This window comes from Mesoplodon bidens (assembly GCF_964165515.1).
Source record: "Mesoplodon bidens genome assembly, chromosome: 14".
Lineage (NCBI taxonomy): Eukaryota > Metazoa > Chordata > Mammalia > Artiodactyla > Ziphiidae > Mesoplodon > Mesoplodon bidens.
In genome coordinates, this window is record NC_138170.1 from 28,723,057 (window position 1) to 28,744,033 (window position 20,977).

Sequence of the window (20,977 nt, forward strand, 5' to 3'; positions counted from 1 at the left end):
AAAGTATATCTCTGCATACAAAAGACAGAGCAAAGGAAACACACCGAACGGTAACTGTACTACCTCTGGGTGGCAGATTTGGGTGATTTTTATTTTATTTTTATTCTTTCCTATATTTTATAATTTTCTATTAAAAAAATCACTGATTAGTCAGGTGTTGATGGCAGGAGAGGTTATGCATGTGCTAGGGGAGGGGGTATGTGGGAACTGTACTTTCCACTCAGTCTTGCTATGACCCTAAAATTGCTCTCAAAAACTATAGGGGCTTCCCTGGTGGCGCAGTGGTTGAGAGTCCGCCTGCCGATGCAGGGGACACGGGTTCGTGCCCCGGTCCGGGAAGATCCCACATGCCGCGGATCGGCTGGGCCCGTGAGCCATGGCCGCGGAGCCTGCGCGTCTGGAGCCTGTGCTCCGCAACGGGAGAGGCCACAACAGTGAGAGGCCCACGTACCCCGACCAAAAAAAAACAAAAACTACAAAGTTCTTTTAAATCATGGATTACTTTTATAATTAGAAGAAAGAATATTTTTTAACCTAACCCTTGGGTTCTTATAACAAGATTACAGACTCAAAACATAAGATCCTGTAACATAAGTGTTACAGAATGACTCCAGCACAAGCCCATTCTTTTAAAGAAACTGCTTCTCCAGAAAAACAGACTCCGTTTTCTATCTTGTGACTACTTCTTGGAGAAGGGGCCATATTTTATTTGGATAGCAAGAGGAGGGTCAAATAAACCTGTGCCTTTTCTTTCCATTTGATAAATGCTTATGGATTCAAAATGAGAAAATCAATAAGAATGACATTAAGGGCTTCCCTGGTGGCGCAGTGGTTGAGAGTCTGCCTGCCAATGCAGGGGACACGGGTTCGTGCCCCGGTCTGGGAAGATCCCACATGCTGCGGAGCGGCTGGGCCCGTGAGCCATGGCCACTGAGCCTGCACGTCCGGAGCCTGTGCTCCGCAACGGGAGAGGCCACAACAGTGAGAGGCCCGCGTACCGCAAAAAAAAAAAAAAAAAAAAGAATGACATTAAAACACCATTCGTGAAGGCCTCCATTACTAGTTGCCTTTACACTATGTAATCTGTTAAATCCTGTGCCGTTGGTTCAAGGTCCTCTGCAGTGGACTGTTCACTTCTGCACGTCTGCGACAAATGAGGGGGCAGCCTCCCCTGCTCCCTCCACTGCCCCCCACCCCACTCCACCCCATCCCCACAGACTCCACATTTGGACCCCGCTCCCAACCCAGGTGAGCCCAGGGCACAGAGCGCGGGGGTCACGCTGGCCCGAGATTGTCAGAATTAGGAGGAGGGCTGCCTAAACTCAGGTCCCACGCTGTCTTTCCAAGATGTAAGGACAAATGCGAATTTAAAAAAGAAGCTGAATCCTCCCTGTTGGAAACAAGGGGAGAGATTTCCCTCTCCTCTCTTTCTGTCGGAACATTTTCATTAGAAAACTTAACGTAAGTACTTTCTCTATCTCTTTGAAATGTACCTTTTTAGAAACCAAATAAGCCTTTCGTCAGCTTTATGATCCAGGAGTGCCTTTCTCCAGGCTCTCCCATCTCTGGGAAAGGGAAGGGAGGGCCTACCTTAACCGAATTGTAAATCTACCCCCCATCATAAAAATGTGAGCTTGCTTTCTGTCTTTTCTTGAGGATAAAGTCAATTAGCAAACACAGATGGTCACCGCAATTACTAGGTAAATTTAGGATGAACTATGTGTTCATGTGACTGAGGGTACTATCCAGGCCGCTAACTCGAGCACTAGTTATTGTTTAGTTATTGTTTATCTTGAGAACATATATGGAAAGGGTTGTGTCTGCTTGGCTCTATACAAGATTACTTTCTGTCTTTGCCGTCTCTTAGCTGATGGTCCGTGTTAGCACCATATTCTGGTTTAATGTTTATTCAATAGCAAAAGTGCTTTCTTTCTCTACTACCTTTGTGGAGAGGATTTCTGGGTTAGGAGAAGATCTTGTTTTGTTTTTTCATTACATTTTCCCCAACACAGACCAAGATAGACAGGATCTCTGGAGCACCAACCCTGCCCATCATCCACAGAGCTTCCATTAACATGGATAAACAAGAACTGATTGCTTTCAAAGAAAATAAACCATTACCCGGAACTCCCCAATGAGAGCATCTGTCCGGAGGGAACAGGAGTCCACCACCTGGAAGGAAAGACAAATTCAAACTCTCATTCACTAGCAAAGGTTGACCCAGGCAGGGACCAACCCGACGCCTCTTCCCTCCTAAAAAATAACAGCCCACACTCCAATAGCACTTGCTCTATCCCAGAGATTGTTCCAAGCAATGTTTAACCCTCACAAGAACCCCATGAGTAGGTACTATTATTATTCCCATTCTACAGATGAAGAAATAGAGGCACAGAGAGATCATCTGTACAGAATCACACAACCCCTACACGGTATAGGCAGGACTAGAATCCAGACAGTTTGGCTCAAGAGCCCACACTTTTAACTGCTAAACTATACTGCCTTTCAAAGGAAAGGGGGAAAAAAAGAGCTGAGGTCCAGAGAAAGAAAATCTTGTCAGAAGCAGGCATATAGACAAACAAAATAAGATGAAAATCAAAGATCCACTGCAAGAATTAGTTCAGGACCCTGGCTTAAGGCACCTGACCCTGAACAGCAGGGACTCCGCACTCGGCTGCCGCTTGCATCCGAGCTCAGAAGGCAACCCTGTGACCACGGGGGCGAGGCTGTGAGCTGCTACCCATCATCCAGGCTCGGGTGGGGGGTGGGTGCCTCACACACACACACTCACGCACACTCACACATGCACGCTGAGCCCACAGAGGGCCTTCGGGGGCTGCCACGTACCGTGATAAAGATGGGTTCGTCAAACAGCTCCGCGGGAGAGTCAAACACATTGAAGAAAAGAGTCTGTTGATTCAGGGTGAAAGGGGGACAGATGAAGGCCCGCTGAGCCCGGGCGGGAGGGGACAGCCACCACCCAGCCTCCAGGTCTGGTCCATACAACAAGTGAGCAGTGGGCTCAGCCCAGCACCGAGCTCTGGGGATTTGACCTCACGGAGGCTGTCACCTCAGGGACAGGGTGGGTGGCCGGCCCCACGGGATGATGGGGATGTGAAGCTGGGGGAACCCAAGGCAGGAGTGAGAGCAGGAACCCTCTCTCCAGTTCCTCAGATAACCGACTCAGGCACTGACACAGCTCTCCACCCAACGCTAGCACCATAGGCAAAAACTGAATGAACTGCCAGGCATCTGCTGTGTGCTCCCACCAAGGTCCTAGCTCTGACCCAGGGTCTCCCACCTCGTTGAAGAGGGGGCTATTTCCCTTGTGGATCCGCGTCCGCTTGGTCTGCCCAGCTGCAGTGACCTTGACCACAGGCTTGATGTTCACTCCCGGCAGCTGGCGTCCCTCGATCACCTGGACCCTGATCTGAAAGCCAGGAGGGGGCATGAGCAAGAAAAGGGAGAGGTCATCAGGCACCCACCCCCCGCCCGAGAGAGTCAGGAATCTCAGGGACCACCCTCACAGCTGGCCTCTTGGGACGAGTATTAAAAAGGAATTAGGAAGAACACTGTAAGAACAATATCTTCCCACCAAGGTCCCTTGCATCTATAAAATCCCATGGTTCCACATAAGAACTGCCAGGCTCCCCCAAGTAAGCTGCCAGCGGTAAATCCCAGGGCTGGGCTGAGGATCCCACCCCCGTTCAGTTCATGCGCAGCCCCACCTCAGACCCCTTGAAGCTGATGTTTCTGTGTGGCTTGAATATTCCTCACTGACAATCCCCTCAGAGGTCAAAGTTACATAGTGATGTAACCCCACTTTATTCTTATGTAGTATAAGGTGCAAGACAGAATGTCTGATATTCTGAGAAATAAGAGCTTTCTTCATTGAACTTTCAGTAAATGAAGGTTTCAGGAACATGTGTGCTTCCAAGTTTAGGCAAAATATTTTAAAATAATACATTTTAAAGTATTAAAGCTTTCATGAAAAAATTCGATGTTTACTGGTTCTAACTTCTAATCAGCAGTTCTTTCTTTATTAATCAACTCTTTTAAAAATAAGATACTATAGAATATACTATCAATGGCAATGGGAAGGGGGTGAGTGATTTTTATTCTCTTCACTGTACAGTACTTTCCAAATTTTCTACCAAAAAAAAGTATTAATTTTCTAAGGAGAAAAACAATAACATGTCTTGTGAATAATAATAAAAATAAGTTAGAATTTTGTCTCTCAGGCAAACATAGTGGTTAGAACTAGAACTTTTGCTGAAATTACCACAATTTAGAACTGAAGCATATTTTTACAATTTATTTCATTTAATAAATAAATATTTAAGTTTCCTGGGCTTCCCTGGTGGCGCAGTGGTTGAGAGTCCGCCTGCCAATTCAGGGGACACGGGTTCGTGCCCTGGTCCGGGAAGATCCCACATGCCACGGAGCGGCTGGGCCCGTGAGCCATGGCCGCTGAGCCTGCGCGTCCAGAGCCTGTGCTCCGCAACAGGAGAGGCCGCAACAGTGAGAGGCCCACGTACCACACACACACACACACAAAAAAATTTTAAGTTTCCTGTTTTTAACTTTAATAGTAGTCCTGAATAGTTAAATATCACTAAATGCAATTACATCAAAATGGAAAATTCTGTAGAAAAGAAAAAGAACAAGCAAAGGACCCAAATTAAAAGGCAAATTAGGGACTTCCCTGGGGGTCCAGTGGTTAAGACGCTGCACTTCCACTGCAAGGAACCCAGGTTTGACCCCTGGTCGGGGAACTAAGATCCCACATGCCACATGGTGCAGTCAAAAAATAAATAAATAAAAATTTAAAAAGAAAAAAAGGCAAATTAAACGGGATAGACTTTTGGATTAAAAATTGTCAAAGGGTTAATATTCATAGTTTTATTCTGTGAAAAACTTGAACAAACACAAATTGCACATGACCTTCAGAAAAATCACGGCTATAAATAGGGGAAATGGATAGAGGGAGAAAAAAGGATAGGCAGAGCTTCTCAGACTTGGGAATCTTGTTCAAGTGCAGATTCTGATTCAGTGGGTCTGGGATAGGCCCAAGATCCCGCCTTTCTAACATGCTTCCAGGTGACACCCATGCTGCTCGTCCAAGGACCACACATTGAACAGCACAGCACCGGCTGGCTAGGGCAACTCTGGCTGGGGAAAACAGATAACAGTGTAGTGATGCTGACTCTGCAGTGACCCTTTTTCTTCCTTTTTTTTTTTTTAAGAGCAAAACCATGGGCTGGGCAGAGGCTTTTTCTAGAGGCCCCCAGCCATGGACTCCATATCTAGCATTTGCCCAGGACCCAGGGGAACCAGACTCCCCACCTAGGAGAGCCCTTAGGACCTTCTCCACGGCTGGACAGACAAGTTTTGCACTGGCATCAGCGGCTGCTGCAGACTGAAGGAGGAGACTGCAGTCACCTGGAAGTCCTGCGATTTGTCCGACAGCGGCTTTCTGGGTGCGGGTGTGCTTCTCTTCCTTCTTCCCCCGGGTTGGTAGCGGGGAGGATGGGAAGGCGGCTTCTTTGGGGTGATGGGGGCCCCTGGGCCCGGAGCCCCGCTCTGGTCCAGGAATGGCTCGGCCTCGTCTCCCGTGAGCCCCTGGTCCTCAGTATCCTCCTCTCCTCCTGTGTCTGGAGGAGAGGGTGCTGATGAGGCTGGGTTCCTCTGGCCCCCTGGGAGGATCCTCCATCAGAGACCCGATGGAGGACCCAACAGCTCAGCACCCAAATCCCCTTCCCCTCTCTTTCCCCACCACTCAGCCAGGATGGATGAGGGAGAAGAAGAGGAGCTTCCAACAGCTGACACTTGAGGGTGGTCAGTCCAGTGAGTCGACAGGAGGAGACAGAATGGCCCCAGCCCTCCCCACCTCGTCCTGCAGGATGAGCCCTTCTGGCCACCGTGTCCCACTCTGGGGAGCTGACGATGGCAGCAAGCGAGCCGGTTACAGGTGGTAGGATCGGGACAGCCCGGCCCGCGTCTCACCCGTGGGGGCCAGCCACTTCTTTCCAGAGTATCTTGTGTCCACGGTGCTGTCACTGAGCAGGGACCAAGTCTCAGCCCGGCTCTGTCCCCCACCTGGCACACGGGCAGGGCACAGCCCCAGAAGGGGAGGAGGGAGCTGGTAAGGGAAGCCAAGCTAGGCCCCCTCCCCAACCCTGCTCTCCCCGCCTGCCCTGGCCTGGCACAAAGCTCCGAAATAGGCGCCGTATCTGTCCAACTGTCCCTCTCACCACCTTCTGCGAAGGACTGGGAACTGGTCACCACTAGGAGCCTTCCCCGAGTGGCTGGAACCCAACTCTGTCAGATTCACCTCAAAAGTGGCCCCAGAACGTTCGGGGCCCTCAGCCTCCCCACCCTCGGTCACCAGGAGCACCCCCTGCTTTCACCCTCAACCCCAGTCCAGAAGGATCTCCCCACCTCTGAGCTCAGACAGTGCCCAGTCCAACAAGAGGGGCCCTGCCCTGCCTGCCTCACCAGGAACCCTACATGGGCCGCAGGACAGGCTCGGGGCACACCTGAGACGGGCTGCCGGGTGTCATGCTGGGTTTGCCTCTAGCTCCCTTCATCATGAGAGAATCTTTCTCACGGGCAAGACCCCACCTGGCCCACCTATGTGGCTTCCTGTTCACCCCAGCAGGCTGGATTGTCACGCCCAGGCCCAGCACTAGGCAAGCCAGCCACCCTGGGCTGGGTCCTCACTTCACAAAGCCAGGAGAGATAAGTAAAAAGAACTGAGGCAACCTTGAGACCTAGACAATTCAGTCTCCTCACTTCACAAATAATAAACTGTAGGACCAGAGAGGGAGTGACTGGCCCAAATTCACACAGCTACTTGGTGTCAAAGGCAAGACTGGAACTCAGGTCCCCTGACTTCAGCCCAGGGCTCTTTCAGGGAAAATCCAGCTCTTTGGTCACATGTCATTGCTAAAGGCCTACGGAGTGCCAGGGCAGGGAGGCATCCAGCTCTGGGGAGTGGGTGGGGCCTCAGGCATCACCTAGGATGGACCCCATCTCAGCACAGGCCTACCTCTAAAACTCCCACCCCTCTGGAGCTGCAGAGGGCAGGGTGCCCAGCCCTGGCACAGTCCCCTTTTGAACAGCTGGTGCTAGGAAGGCATCCTCCCACTAATCCTAGCGGCACCTAGAGGAGCCCGCCTCCTGCCCCTGCCCCTTTGTTTTGCAAGACAGAAGTCGGCTCTCAAGACTCCCCACCCACCCACAGTCTCCCTTCTCCAGGCCTGGGCAGCCCCCAATATGAGGAAGGCACCCCCTTCTCAGACTTGGGTGCCACTGCTAGGCTTCTCCCCCCGGGGCCCTGCCAGGGTGAGGGTGGGTTTCTCACCAGCCACCATATCCATGTCAGGCAGAGTCGGGGAGGGTTCCAGAGGCATCGAAGGTGGGAACGTGTGCACGGTTCCGGGGAGAGGCGTGTAGGACACCTGCAGGACCAGTGAGGCCTGGAAGAGATGGGGGAGAGAGGGCAGCAGGTTAGTGTGTTGGCCTCCAACCACCGCCCTCCAGCATCCATCCTATTCCTTTCGTCCCTCCACAAAAAATGGAGTCTGGTTTGCAGGAGGCTGTGGCCCCATCAGCATAGTCAGGTGGTTAAGAGCATTGAATCTGGAGTCAATTCCACCACTCAGAAGCTGTTTGTCTTTGGCAAGATCTGTAAACTCTCTGTGCCTCAGTTTTCTCGTCTGTAAAATGGGGGTAGCAATAGCAATAGCACTTTCTGCATAGGATTAAATTAGTTAATAGAATGCCTAGTAAGCTTCTATAAAAGAATCAGCGATCAAACCTCACCTGCAGGATTTTTCAACTCTCAGCATAGGCCCATCTTCTGGAAAAAGCCCCCTTGGCCACTCTGCTCAGCCAAGGGTCCTCCCTTGTCTATCTACCGACAGCTTGGCCTTGCTCTGCTCAGGCCCCAGCTAGCACTGAGAGGGTCTCAGGGTGCTGCTCACCTTTCTGAGCCCTCTTCCCTCCCAGAAGCACCCCTGTCTCCCATCTCACCCCCAGATGCTCCGGCTTTGACCAGTGAGAGGAGAGTGACCCATCACGCCACTCACATGGACAGGGGAAGGCTGCCTTGTGCTCCCACCCACCCCCCCGAGCCTACCAGGAGACCGGCACCCTTCAAAGGGGCACCCGGACCTGAAGAAAAGGTACAGCCGTGGCGCTCTCTAGTCTTACTGCTCCCAGGCCATGGAGGCCTGGCCGAGCCTTCCCTGATACAACAGGTCCAGCAGATGTCCTGGGGCAGCCTTTTAATCGATCAAAGTAATAAAACTCCAAAGTAAGAAAGTTTGGGAATTACAAAAACCTTAAAGAAAAATGTAAAAGAAAACAAATTGCCATAATTCCACCACTATTCACATTTTGATATAATTCTCTCCAGTCTTTTTTTTTTTTTTTTTTTTTTTGCGTTACATGGGCCTCTCACTGTTGTGGCCTCTCCCGTTGCGGAGCACAGGCTCCGGACGCACAGGCTCAACAGCCATGGCTCACGGGCCCAGCTGCTCCGCGGCATGTGGGATCTTCCCAGACCGGGGCACGAACCCGTGTCCCCTGCATCGGCAGGCGGACTCTCAACCACTGCGCCACCAGGGAAGCCCTCTCCAGTCTTTTTAAATGAATAATGTACAGGTCTGCTGTACAGCAAATGCTTGTCTTTTACTTAATATTAGACAGTAAGCATTTCCCCAAATTTTGATAAACGCTTTATAAACATAACTGTTAATGATGCATCTTCTGAGCGACTCAGCATAATTCACTAGATATCTGTCTCTGCTGAGTAATATTAGGGATGTCCGGAAACTCCTGGAACGAATCCTGGTCCTGAGATGGAAGGAGCTCAAGGTCCTGAATGTACCCAGCTCTGCAGCTTGAACCCTTTAGGTTGGAGCCTGGGCTTGGGCAGCCGGTCTAAGGGAGGGCAGGATCGGAGCGGGGGGTGGAATGGGCGGGTGCTCAGAACACCGAGGAAGGAGGCTGGAGCCAGCTCCCCATCCCAGGAGACCTAGGAGGAGGCCCGGGAAGTCAAGGAGACCCTTTAAGTCCTAGATCCAAGGCATTGTCCTAACAGCCATGCAGGTTCCTGAACCACCACCAGGTGTCGCCACTTGAGCAGCCAGCGCGCCCCGCACCCTAAGCTCTAGTAACGCGGACAACAGCCTCTCAGGCGGCCCCAGATACCTAGACCGGCTCACAGCCACGCCCATCTCCTTGAGACACCAGGTCTGAGGTGGGCCTGGGAAGCTGTATTTTCCTTCACTTCATCAAAAGGCAATTTGGGCTCTTCGGAGCAGTAACTAATTCCAGGGTTAGGCCAGGGAAGGTAGAAGATGACCCTGGAACACCTTTTTGTGCCAGAAAACAAGGAAGTACTCAGAAAATGATTAAAAAAAAAAATGTCAAAAGGACAAAGAAGCCTGTCTTCAAGGGTTCCCACAGGGCAAATCTGGTACAACTTGAACATGAAAATAAATAATGACGGGAACAGACTAAACCATTGAATAAAATAGGAATACGTGAATCCATATAGAAATAAATGAATAAATACAACAGGAGGACACTTTTCCTTACAGTGGAATAAATGCCAGATGATTAACGCAGAAAAAAATAATAATTGATTTAAGATATCACCATTTAGCAACCATCAAAACGATACCCAACCAAGAAATAACAATGGGTGTCAAACCTGCTGGGTAAAAATTGGATATGGAACAAAGTATTTACAGAGTCACAAAATACCTACCCCTCCCCCCATTCTTACTCATTAGAAAAGGGAATGGATCCGTGATTGGTGGACAAACCTGGCAAATGCCAGTTAATCAAACGATCCAGGTTAATCACACAGGAATGAAACAAGTCAAAGTCGTGCCACCCTAGGACACAGTGGGGGCAGCACAGCATCACTGTGCTCTATTCCTGCTAAAGATTAATGACCTAAATCTAATCACAAGGAACCATGAGGCTAACCCAAACGGGGGACGTTCTACAGGACAACTGGCCTGTACTCTGCAAAGTGTCAAGGTCACAAGGTTATAAAAGTCAGACTGAAGAATTCTCCCATAGGAAAGGAGACTAAAGAGACAAAACAACTAACACAACATATGATCCTTAATTGGATCCTTTTGTTATAAAGGGCACTGTTGATAAGACCGATGAAACTTGAATGAGGGTCTCTGGGTTCGATGGTAGTGCTGTGTCAAGTACCAGCAAACTACAGCTGTGTTAGTTTCCTCATTTTGAAGGTTTCATTGTGGTCATTATGTAGGAGAAAGTCCTTAATCCGAGAAAATACACACTAAATTCAGGGTGAGGAGCCAGGAGATAGAATCAAATGGTTTAGGACAAAATATTCTTTCAACTACTCTTGCAGCTTTTTGCTGAATCTTAAATTATTTTAAAATAGAAGGTTTTAAAAATCTGAGGGCTTCCCTGGTGGCGCAGTGGTTGAGAGTCCGCCTGCCGATGCAGGGGACACGGGTTCAAGCCCTGGTCCAGGAAGATCCCACATGCTCTGGAGCAACTAAGCCCGTGTGCCACAACTACTGAGCCCGCACTCTAGAGCCCACGAGCCACAAATACTGAGCCCGCGTGCCATAACTACTGACGCCCGTGTGCCTAGAGCCCATGCTCCCCAACAAGAGAAGCCACAGCCATGAGAAGCCCGCGCACCACAACAAAAGAGTAGCCCCCACTCACCGCAACTAGAGAAAAGCCCGCATGCAGCAACGAAAACCCAATGCAGCCATAAATAAATAAATAAATAAATAAATTTTTTTTAAAGGGCTTCCCTGGTGGTGCAGTGGTTGAGAGTCCGCCTGCCGATGCAGGGGACACGGGTTTGTGCCCCGGTCCAGGAAGATCCCACATGCCGCAGAGCGGCTGGGCCCGTGAGCCATGGCCGCTGAGCCTGCGCGTCCGGAGCCTGTGCTCCGCAACGCGAGAGGCCACAACAGTGAGAGGCCCGCGTACCGCGAAAAAAAAAAACAAAAATCTGAGAAAACTGCTTCTGCTATAACCACAGGAATCTCACCCAGCAGAGACAAATAAAGCCCCATAACACTTGGTGGCTGAGGTCCTCTGACCCTGGGACCAGATTCCTTTGAAGAATACCACTTCCTGTTTCTTGGGGCTCACCTTGTCCAGCCCCCGGCCCTCACCACCTGGGGGCTTCCGGTACGTCATCTATGGGCTCTGTGCAGAAGTGGAGCCCTGGGAGTGTAACTGCTCCATGCCGTGGCTTGGGTGCCATTAGCGTGGAGGCTCAGGAAGGAACAGCAGCCCCTGAATCCCAAGACCACCCAGGTAACCCCTGCCCCCACCCCACCCCCGGAGTTTCCTGAGCATCAGGTCCCTCCACACTGAGAGCGCCCCCCACAAACCTCCTGAAGGCTTGGCAACATGCCAGTGGCTCCAGGCCTGTGAACAGACCTCCAAGACAGAGCCAGCTCCACCTTTTACATGGTCATCAAGAAACAACAGGAACATCCCTGGCAGCTTCCGAGGATCTGAAACCCAGGATCTAGAATAGATCTCGCCAGCAGGGGGCAGGCTCCAGGGTCCACTGCTTCAGGACCAGAGCTGGTTAATACTGGAGGCCTCTAGCTCTACTGAGATCTAAAGGAAAGGGGGCATGTCTGTGGGCCCCACTCAGGGTCAGGACCTCTCCCATCCTTCCCGGGACATCATATCTCATAGCCTGTCCCCTTCTCCAGACATAACCAGAGCTGAGATTTTCTTTCTGTGGGATGTATGTGAACTCCATGTTCTCCTAGACCATCACTTTGGCCCACAGCCCTCAGTAGGACCCTCTTTAAGGCCCTCCACATAAAGGTGCTCCATCCGACAGCCCCGTCCCTCAGGCCCTCAGCCCCAGCACCACCATGCATACGTCCTATCACAAGGCCACTGCCAGTCAGTCATGTGTCCATCAAAGCACGCTGCCCTGGAGCAGATAACCTCCGTCACCCCTGTCGCCATTCTGTCGACAATATCACAGAATTCTGCAAGGTCCTGTGTGGCCCCCAGGCTAAGAGGGCCCAGGAAACCAGGACACCAGGACAGTCAGAGACAGAGGACAGCCCCATCAGATCCTCCTACAGGTTATAGGGCCAAGCTCCCAGGGCCTTCGCCCACCCTGCCATGCTCAGCCCCGTTGCTTGCTGCCTCCCTCCTGGGCCACCGCTCTCCAACACGGAGCTTAGCAGGACCAAACCCTGGACCAGCCCCCCCACACTGCCCCCAACGCACTTCATGTGCGTTGCCCTCAGAAGACACCCAGCAGCCAGCAGAGGGTAAGATGTGGCCCTGAGCTGAGGCAGGGGTTGTCGGCAGCATCTTCAGACCACCTGAAGGAAACTCCGGGATTCACCAGAGCGCTGTGTCTGCTCACCTCGGTGCCTGCTCCCAATACACAGGGCCCTCCTGCCTCCCCGACCCACCCTGCCAGTGGGTTTCACGTGTTTTGTCACCCAGCGGGTTTCCCTTCCTGACCTAACTCTGGCATTTAAGGCTGAGGAGATTCCGACCTGGTTTTCGTGGTGTATCAGCCACACCCTCATTAGCAAGCTGTTCTCAAACTACATTTGTGAGTATGTTGCTTGCTTCCTCCATGTGTGTCTGGCATCCTCGTGGGCCTGGAGACTCCCCCAGGACGGGGGTAGTGTTTTCCCCTTCAGGCTAGAGGCATCTAGATAATTTTGGCATCTTCTCATGGCACACAGCCCAGCACACCACATCTGAAGGGACTTGGGTGAGAATACCGAGTGACAGGCAGGTGGAGCCCACAGGCCAGCCTGCAGCAGGCCCCTCCTCTCCTCTCAGTCCCTCTCGGGTTTTCTAAGGATCCCACAAGCCCCAACTTCACTCTCCTCACACCATCAGCAGGTTCCTTTGGCCCTCTAAGGTCATCTGAGCTACAACCAACAGGGGATGCCTGGCAAGCTCTGTCCATCGGACTCAGCCCAGAAATCGGCCTCAGTAAATGGCCAGTGAGAATCCACAGCTGCTGACAGGGCTCTCTGTCCCTTCTGAGCAAACCCCCAGCTCTCTGTGCTCCCAACTGCCGTGCAACCAGCCCCAGGCCCCGGGTGGGGAGCCCCAGTTCAGAGGGCCTTGGGACCTGCCTGGGGCTGCAGTGTGACTCAGCACTGTCACCGGGGTTAGAAGATGGTCCTGGACCCTCTCCACAGGCCCAGGGAAGGAGGTCCCATGCTATGTTGTGATTTATAAGACATACATATTTGGTCACTGAGATGACCAAAATATATTTTTCATAGATATTTGGTCTTTGTCCACATTTCCTGGCTCACAGCTTCCAAAACTCTTGGAATTTCTTGAGTGCCAAGAGTGACAAAGGTGGTCTCTTGTTATGTTAATGGAGTGACCTTTGGACCCCACCTAAGGATGGGGCTGGTTGCCAGGAGGACCAACTGTGTGAACAGAGGGTTGTAACTTCAGTCCCACCCCCAACCTCCAGGGATGGAAGAGGGGCTGGAGGTTGAATCAGTCACTGATGGTCAATGATTTAATCAATCATGCTTAAGTCAAGAAGCCTCCATAAAAACCCAAAAGGCTGTGTTTCACAGAGTTTCTGTGTTGGAGAACATGTGGAGACTGGATAGAGTTGGGCTTCTGGAGAGCACATGGAAGCTCTGTGCCTCTTCCCCATACCTTGCCTGTGTGTCTCTTCTGTCTGGCTATTCCTGAGTTATACCCTTTTATAATAAACTGGTACAGTGGCACAGTGGTTAAGAATCCACCTGCCAATGCAGGGGACAGGGGTTCGAGCCCTGGTCCAGGAGGATCCCACATGCCACAGAGCAACTAAGCCCGTGCGCCACAACTACTGAGCCCGCGTTCTACAGCCCGTGAGCCACAACTACCGAAGCCTGCGCGCCTAGAGTCCGTGCTCCACAACAGGAGAGGCCACCGTAGTGAGAAGCCCGCGCACCGCAACGAAGAGTAGCCCCCGCTCGCCGCAACTAGAGAAAGCCCGCGCGCAGCAACGAAGACCCATTGCAGCCAAAAATAATAAAATAAATAAATTTTTTAAAATAAATAAACTGGTAATCTAGTAAGTAAAATGTTTCTCTTAGTTCTGTGAGCCACTCTAGCAAATTCATTGAACGTGTGGAGGAGGTTCTGGGAACCTCTGATTCATAGCCAGTTGGTCAGAAGCACAGGTAACAGCCTGGGCTTACGACTGGTATCTGAAGGGGGGTGGTGGGCAGGACTGAGCACTTAACCTGTAGGATCTGATGCTATGGCCAGGTAGATAGTGTCAGGATTGAGTTGAATCGCAGGCCACCCAGCTGGTGTCTGGAGTATTGCTGGTTGGTGTGGAGAAGCCTCCACACACACACTGGAGGTGGGTCCAGGAACCTAATTTACCCCAGCTCCCGGAGCCCGTGCTCAGCTGCCCCCCATCACCTTGTGGCTCTCACAGCCCCTTCCTGGAGACATGGTGTGTGACAGAGTGGCAAGCTCTGCAGACAGCCAGGGGTCCCAGCCCAGGGAGGAGAAGGCAGCCAGCTCCCAGCGGGCGCACGGGAAGTGCAGACAGAGCGTAGGAACACAGAGCGAGAGAGGAGAGGTGGGGCATCCAGAGAGTCACAGCCAGGCTCGGCCCCATGGTCAGGTGTCTCAGTGGCTGGGTGGGCCTTTGATCTTGGAGGGGAGCAGGTGCAGGGGGACTGGCAGGAAACACCAGTGTCGCAGATGCAGAGAGGGCGAGAGTGAGGAGATGACTGAGTGGCCCAGCCAGGAAGCAAGAAACCCCAGTTGGAGGCACTGAGGGCCCGACCCTCAGCAAAGTAGGCAGCGCTGTCCCTGAGACACTGTGGAGAAGCACCGAGCAGATCCCCTGACTCAAAAGACCTCTTTCCCCAGCTGCCTGGATGCCTGCCACTCCTGCATTCGTGCTCTCCGTCTCAGAGGAGCCAGCTCTGGCCCTCTTCAGGATCCCTAGAAGGGTAGCTCAGCAGTCCCGGAGCCCTTCCTGACTACAGGAAGCATTAGCAGGCTGAAGAGCTCCAAGGGAGGACAAAAGCGACTCAGGAGGTGATGGAGACAGGCTCAGCGAACCCTGCACTGAACCAGAATGTTCTACCTGTGAGCACTGTCTGAGAAAGGGATGAACTCTCTGGGAAGTGGCATTTCCCCACCAAGGAAGCATCCCAGCCGTCACTGGCCTAAGGCACCTTAGGAGAAAATTCCAGCATCAGAAGGGCAGTGTACCAGGAGTCCATTCAAGTCCCTTCCACGACTGAGAGCTCAGGAGATGTGCCCCCTGATTCATGTCCCAGCCTGGACGCTGATTCACTGTGTGACTTGAGTCACTCACTCTCTTTCTCCAGCTCCCAGTTCCCAGCAGTGGTTCCATTCAGAGCTCTGCCCAGACCGGCCACTTCCTGACTCACCAAGCCAGCCAAGAGCCCCCAGCCTCTCACACACACACACACACACACACACACACACACACGCACGCACGCACATGCACACGCACACACTCCACCGGGCAAGGTAGCCACACTCTGTCTGAGAGACTCCCCAGGGCCCCGCTGGGAGGAAGTACTTCCAGACTGTTAGTCCCCGCAGTGCATCCTGGGAGGTGGGGCTGACCCAGAGGGAAGGTCAGGAATTCTACTGACCATGAAGAAAGAACCCCGCAGGGTATATTTAGCTCACTAAAAATAACGGGAGGCCAGAGATGAGGGCTAGGAATTGTCTGGGAGGACTAGGAGAGCACTGGGAAGGCTGGCGGAGGAGCAGGAAGGACTATGGAGGAAGGGAAGGGGGTCTGACAGGTCCTTGTGGGCAGGGGAGGGGGGTGTCTGTTCCCCTTCCCTTGTGATCTGTGACCCAGATGACTCAGCTATTCCAGATCTGGAGAAGGGGCTTGGATGGTGAGGAAAGGTTACCAGGGAGATGGAAGCGCCATAACCAAGGCTGCCGAGAAGCTTGGGAAGACATCGGGTTTCCAGGGGAAAACCAATCCCGGGAGGTGACCCAGGGGCAGGCTGCTGTGAGGCAAGGCTGACTTGAGCCCTGCAGATGGGGCCAGGTCCCTCCTCTTCCCCTCCCATCCCTTCCACCCCTGAGCCCCTCCCGGGCCCACCGAGCTCCAGCCAGGGCAGGCCGGGCCTGGTTGCTGGGGGCTGGACTCTGACACACCACTGGGGTCAGGAGGGCAAAGCCTCAGACAGAAACCGGCCAGATGCAGAGGCCGGTGGACACTTACCCCTGTGGGCTGCTTCTTGGTGTCCAGCAGCGGGGCATTGAAGCTGGCAGACAGACTGGGGGTGGCAAGGACCTCCCGGAGTGGGACATTGGCCTCCCCCAGGAACCTGAGAGGAGAGAAAAGTAGACTGTAGAACAGCAGCCAAATGCGCCCAGTTCCTCTCCCGTATACCCTTCACCACTACCACCTCACAGATACCCCACAGACCAACTGATCTGCCTAGAATGCCTAGGACCCCTCAAGGCTCCCCCAGCAGCCCTGCCCCCAGTTACCCCATCACCATCCCTGGAAGACCAGGCCCCTCTCCCTGCACGAGAAGGACAAGAGACACTTTCCCCCAAGGTCAACTTTGACCCCTTCTGCCCCGCCCCCACCCAGGGGCCCAGCCCTTCCACTCCATCTGCCTGGGTTGATTTGCCCATCAGACCTGAACAGTGCACCAGAGCAGCGTCTCCTGAAAGCAGGGGCAGTTTCGCCGCCACTGCATCTGCATTCTCCTCTGCCTCAGCAGCTCTCCTGACCCACAGCTACACAGACCATCTACACTGGTTTCCCAGAGCTCAGCCAGCAATGATGATAAATGAAAAACACACAGACTTTCCTATCTTCAGGGACAGGGAGAAAGGAAAATTGGGGCAGGGGAGGCATGCCCCACTCCTAAGAGACTATCACCCCACACACACCTGAGGCCGCATCTCTGACTGAGGGGAGGGGGCCCATAGATGGATGGGCTCTTAGGAAAGAGAAGGTCACCACCTGATGTTCAGTGAAGGTACCCTTCAAAGAGTGCCAAGGAAAAAGGGTGTGTCCCTAAGCTAAAAAGCGAGCAAACTGCATCCTGCAGCAGCAGCAGGAAATCAGGGCAGCGAGTGGCCTGTGTCAACCAGAACGGTTGCCCAGTGCCTACATCGGACTTGGGTGTGCTTCCTGCACGTTACTGTCAGGACACAAACAATGACCAGCCACAGGTGTACTCTCATCATTTGCTTGTTAATTTTTTGTTTTTCCGATGGATAAATAGCACACCTACTATCTGAGACCTTCCTTTTTCTGGTCTCTATAACAACTGATTTGAATATGAGTTTTTATTACTGATGAAATAAAACTTCCATCTTGACCTAATGGGCTGATTATTAAAACTGGCTGCTCACAATGAGGTACCACTTCGCATCCATTACTACTATCAGAAAACAGAAAACAACAAATGCTCACGAGGATGTTGAGAAATTGAAACCCTTGCACACCGTTGGTTGGAATGGAAAACAGCATGGCAGTTCCTCCAAAAAATTAAATATAGAATTACCAGGACTTCCCTGGTGGCGCAGTGGTTAAGAATCTGCCTGCCAATGCAGGGGATATGGGTTCGATCCCTGGTCTGGGAAGATCTCACATGCTGTGGAGCAACTAAGCCCGCGGGCCACAGCTACTGAGCCCCCACACCACAACTCCTGAGCCCACATGCTGCAACTACTGAAGCCCGCGCCTAGAGCCCGTGCACCGCAACGAAGAGTAGCCCCCACTTACCACAACTAGAGAAAGCCCATGCGCAGCAACAAAGACCCAACACAGCCAAAAATAAATAAAATTAAAAAAAATAATAACGCTACAAAGTTTTTAATAAATAAATATAGAATTACCATATGATTTGGCAATTCCACTTCTGGGTAAATACCCAAAAGAATTGAAATCAGGGACTCAAGGAGACATTTGTACACCCAAGTTCATAACAACATTATTCACAATTGCCAAAAGGTGTGAGGCAGGAGATAGATGGGCTCCAGGTTAGACATTTACAGCCAGCCTCCTGTTTACACTTCCAGATAAAAATAACAACAGGAACAGGGTAAATAGCTGGACTTTGCCTCCGGTGGACACTTTAAGATAACAGTAATCGCAGGGGAAGAGAGGAGCTGAGCCCTGCCCAGATAAGAGACAAAGAGACCACATTTTTCTCATTCTCTTGGTCAAGGAGGCCTTCCTGACTATACATGTGCAGAAAGGCTCCTCAGGGGTCAAAAAGGGAGGGGCGCCACCCCATAGTAGGTGATGTCAACCTACGTATTGGCCTCTTCACTAGAATCCAACTTGGCTAAGAGATGCGCACACACACAGAGGAGGACCCTGAGTTAAACCAAATACGGACAAAGAGCCGGGCAAAGCAAGATGATTGGCCAGAGGAAACCTGGACAAAATGCCCCATAAAAGTGATTCAAACTACCACGAGGGCGCGGCTCTCTCTCTGAGCCCGCCCTTGTGAGTCTATTCACATGTACTCTTTTTCCTCCTAATAAACACTTTGCTTATTTCACTACTGTCTGCCTCTTCGTGGAAATTCATTTCTACAAAGCCAACGGGCCAGGGCCTTGTCACTGGCCACTGTCCCCGGTGGTCTAGTGGCTAGGATTCAGCGCTCTCACTGCCGTGGTCTGACTTCAGTCTCTGGCTGGGGAACCAAAATCCTGCTTCAAGCCGCTGCAGGCCGAGGCCAATACCAAACCTAGATTTAATACCGGGTCTGATCTCGCAGTTTCAACCTTTCCCAGAAATGTAATCTTAATAGGGCAGTCTAGAATGTTCTGGTCAAGCACCAGAAAGGTAATCTGTCTTGTGGGCCATCTCTACCCCACTCCCACCCGATCCAGAAGAAGACGAGGCAATCTGCATGATAAACCCTTGCCTGTCCGTTCCCCACCCAAAAAAGTTGATGTCCTGACTTAAAAATAACCCTTCATATTCTTTTGTTAATACCTTCTTGCCCTACCCTCCTTCTGCCTATAAAATCTTCCAACCCCATGGAGTGCCTTTCTAGTTGCTAGATGGGACGCTGCCAGATTCATAACTCATTGAATAAAAAACCAATTAGATCTTCAAATTTACTTAGTTTAATTTTATTTTTTAATAGGGCTAAAGGGAGAGATGTTTGCTAATATTCATTCCAGGATTCTAACACCCCTCATGATGCTAGGAATCGAATTTTCTAGAATTTGGACTGGTTTGTGTTATAGTCCTTTGCAGAACAGAGCAGGCTTGTACCATAGCTCACTAAACTGGGCCTCCTGGAGAGTCTCCATCCCAGAGCCAGCGAGGGGAAGGCCCCTGTCACCAGTGTGTTGACTGAAGTGTCCTTAGGACCTGGGCAACGTCAAAAAAACCAGACAGTAGGTGCAGAGAACCCCTGAATCCATGCTGTAAGCAGATGGGGTAAGGAGTCCCCAGAGAAAGAGAACCAGGCATGGCCTCATTGACATAAGAGAAGCCATTTTGGGCCTAAACCATTTTGTGATCTAATCCTGGCCGCAGTGCTTGTCCTTGAATAGATCTCAGTAATAATGATCTTAAGAGAACATAAAGGACAAACTTATCAAGGCAAAAGTAACAATAGCAAAGATAACAAACCAGTTGTGAAGACTCCCAGTTCTATTTAAATTGTAAAGACTAGCCTAAAGCACTTTCTTGAGCTGTTCAGAATTTAAATCCCCCCTCAGGCACTCAACCACCAGGTCAGCTGGAATCTAAGAGATGGTGATGTTGACCTTTTCTGACCTTCACGCCTTCAGTCAACTAAAGCTTGGACTCTGCCTACTGCCCAAGCCCCTTCTCGAATATGCATATACCCATAGCTTAAAACTTCCCCAATTTTGTTGTTCCAGGGAGACACTGCTTTCGGAAGGATTCCCCAAAGTTCACCTTACTTGCTGCAAGTAATAAATACTTCTTTCTCCTGGTCTTTGACTTGGTTGTGTCTTTTGGCTCGACACCCACCAAGAGGCAAACCCAGTTTCTGGGTAACAATGCGACACTGTGAAACGGGGGCAGCAGAACGGAGGGACTTGCTTGAGCAGGTTGATGGTGGATCCTGCCCTAGAACTTGTGAAAGGAAAATCAAAATAGAGTCGGTATTGGTAAGACAGCTCTATAAAATGGAGCTGGGAGGCCATTAATGAAGTGTGACTTATATATGTCTCAGCCTGGATGGAATCTGACCTTTTGACCTGATGAAGTCATCCAGAACACCTGCCCGAAACTCCAGATATTTATCGGACCCTTTCCCTAAAATAACTCAGGAGAGTCTATCTATTTATAGACCTCCTACCCTAAAACAACCTGTGCTTCTTTTCTCTCTCTTTTTTGTTTTTTTGGCTGCGTTGGGTCTTTGCTGCTACACGCGGGCTTTCTCTAGTTACGGTGAGTGGGGGCTACTCTTCTTTGCGCTGCGCGGGCTTCTCATTGTAGTGGCTTCTCTTGTTGCGGAGCACGGGCTCTAGGTGCATGGACTTCAGTAGTTGTGGCACACGGACTTCAGTAGTTGTGACTCGCAGGCTCTAGAGCGCAGGCTCAGTAGTTGTGGCGCACGGGCTTAGTTGCTCCGCAGCATGTGGGATCTTCCCGGACCAGGGCTCGAACCCGTGTCCCCTGCATTGGCCGAGCAATTCTTTTTTTTTTTCGGTACGCGGGCCTCTCACTGTTGTGGCCTCTCCCGTTGCGGATCACAGGTTCCGGACGCGCAGGCTCAGCGGCTATGGCTCACGGGCCCAGCCGCTCCGCAGCATGTGGGATCTTCCCGGACCGGGACACGAACCCGTGTCCCGAACCCGTGTCCCCTGCATCGGCAGGCGGACTCTTAACCACTGCGCCACCGGGGAAGTCCCCAACCTGTGCTTCTTTAAGCACAAATACTTTCAGATCCTATCACAATTCTCACCA

General features: G+C 51.5%; 1 protein-coding gene across 23 annotated transcripts in view; it reads right to left on the reverse strand.

The window, feature by feature from the left end:
• The window catches only part of DYSF (dysferlin), a 228,089-nt gene that overhangs the window by 164,413 nt on the left and 42,699 nt on the right, over positions 1-20,977 (reverse strand). For 14 of the 23 annotated variants that reach the window (XM_081254720.1, XM_081254711.1, XM_081254705.1 and 11 more), the window contains 7 exons: positions 16,274-16,379; positions 7,364-7,478; positions 6,004-6,096; positions 5,440-5,651; positions 3,299-3,427; positions 2,845-2,907; positions 2,122-2,172 (listed from right to left, as the gene is read on the reverse strand). In XM_081254720.1, coding sequence (XP_081110846.1) covers positions 2,122-2,172; positions 2,845-2,907; positions 3,299-3,427; positions 5,440-5,651; positions 6,004-6,096; positions 7,364-7,478; positions 16,274-16,379 — 769 coding nt within the window. The remainder of the gene's footprint in view (positions 1-2,121; positions 2,173-2,844; positions 2,908-3,298; positions 3,428-5,439; positions 5,652-6,003; positions 6,097-7,363; positions 7,479-16,273; positions 16,380-20,977) is intronic. The other 9 variants (XM_081254713.1, XM_081254719.1, XM_081254707.1 and 6 more) reach the window with 1 other exon arrangement.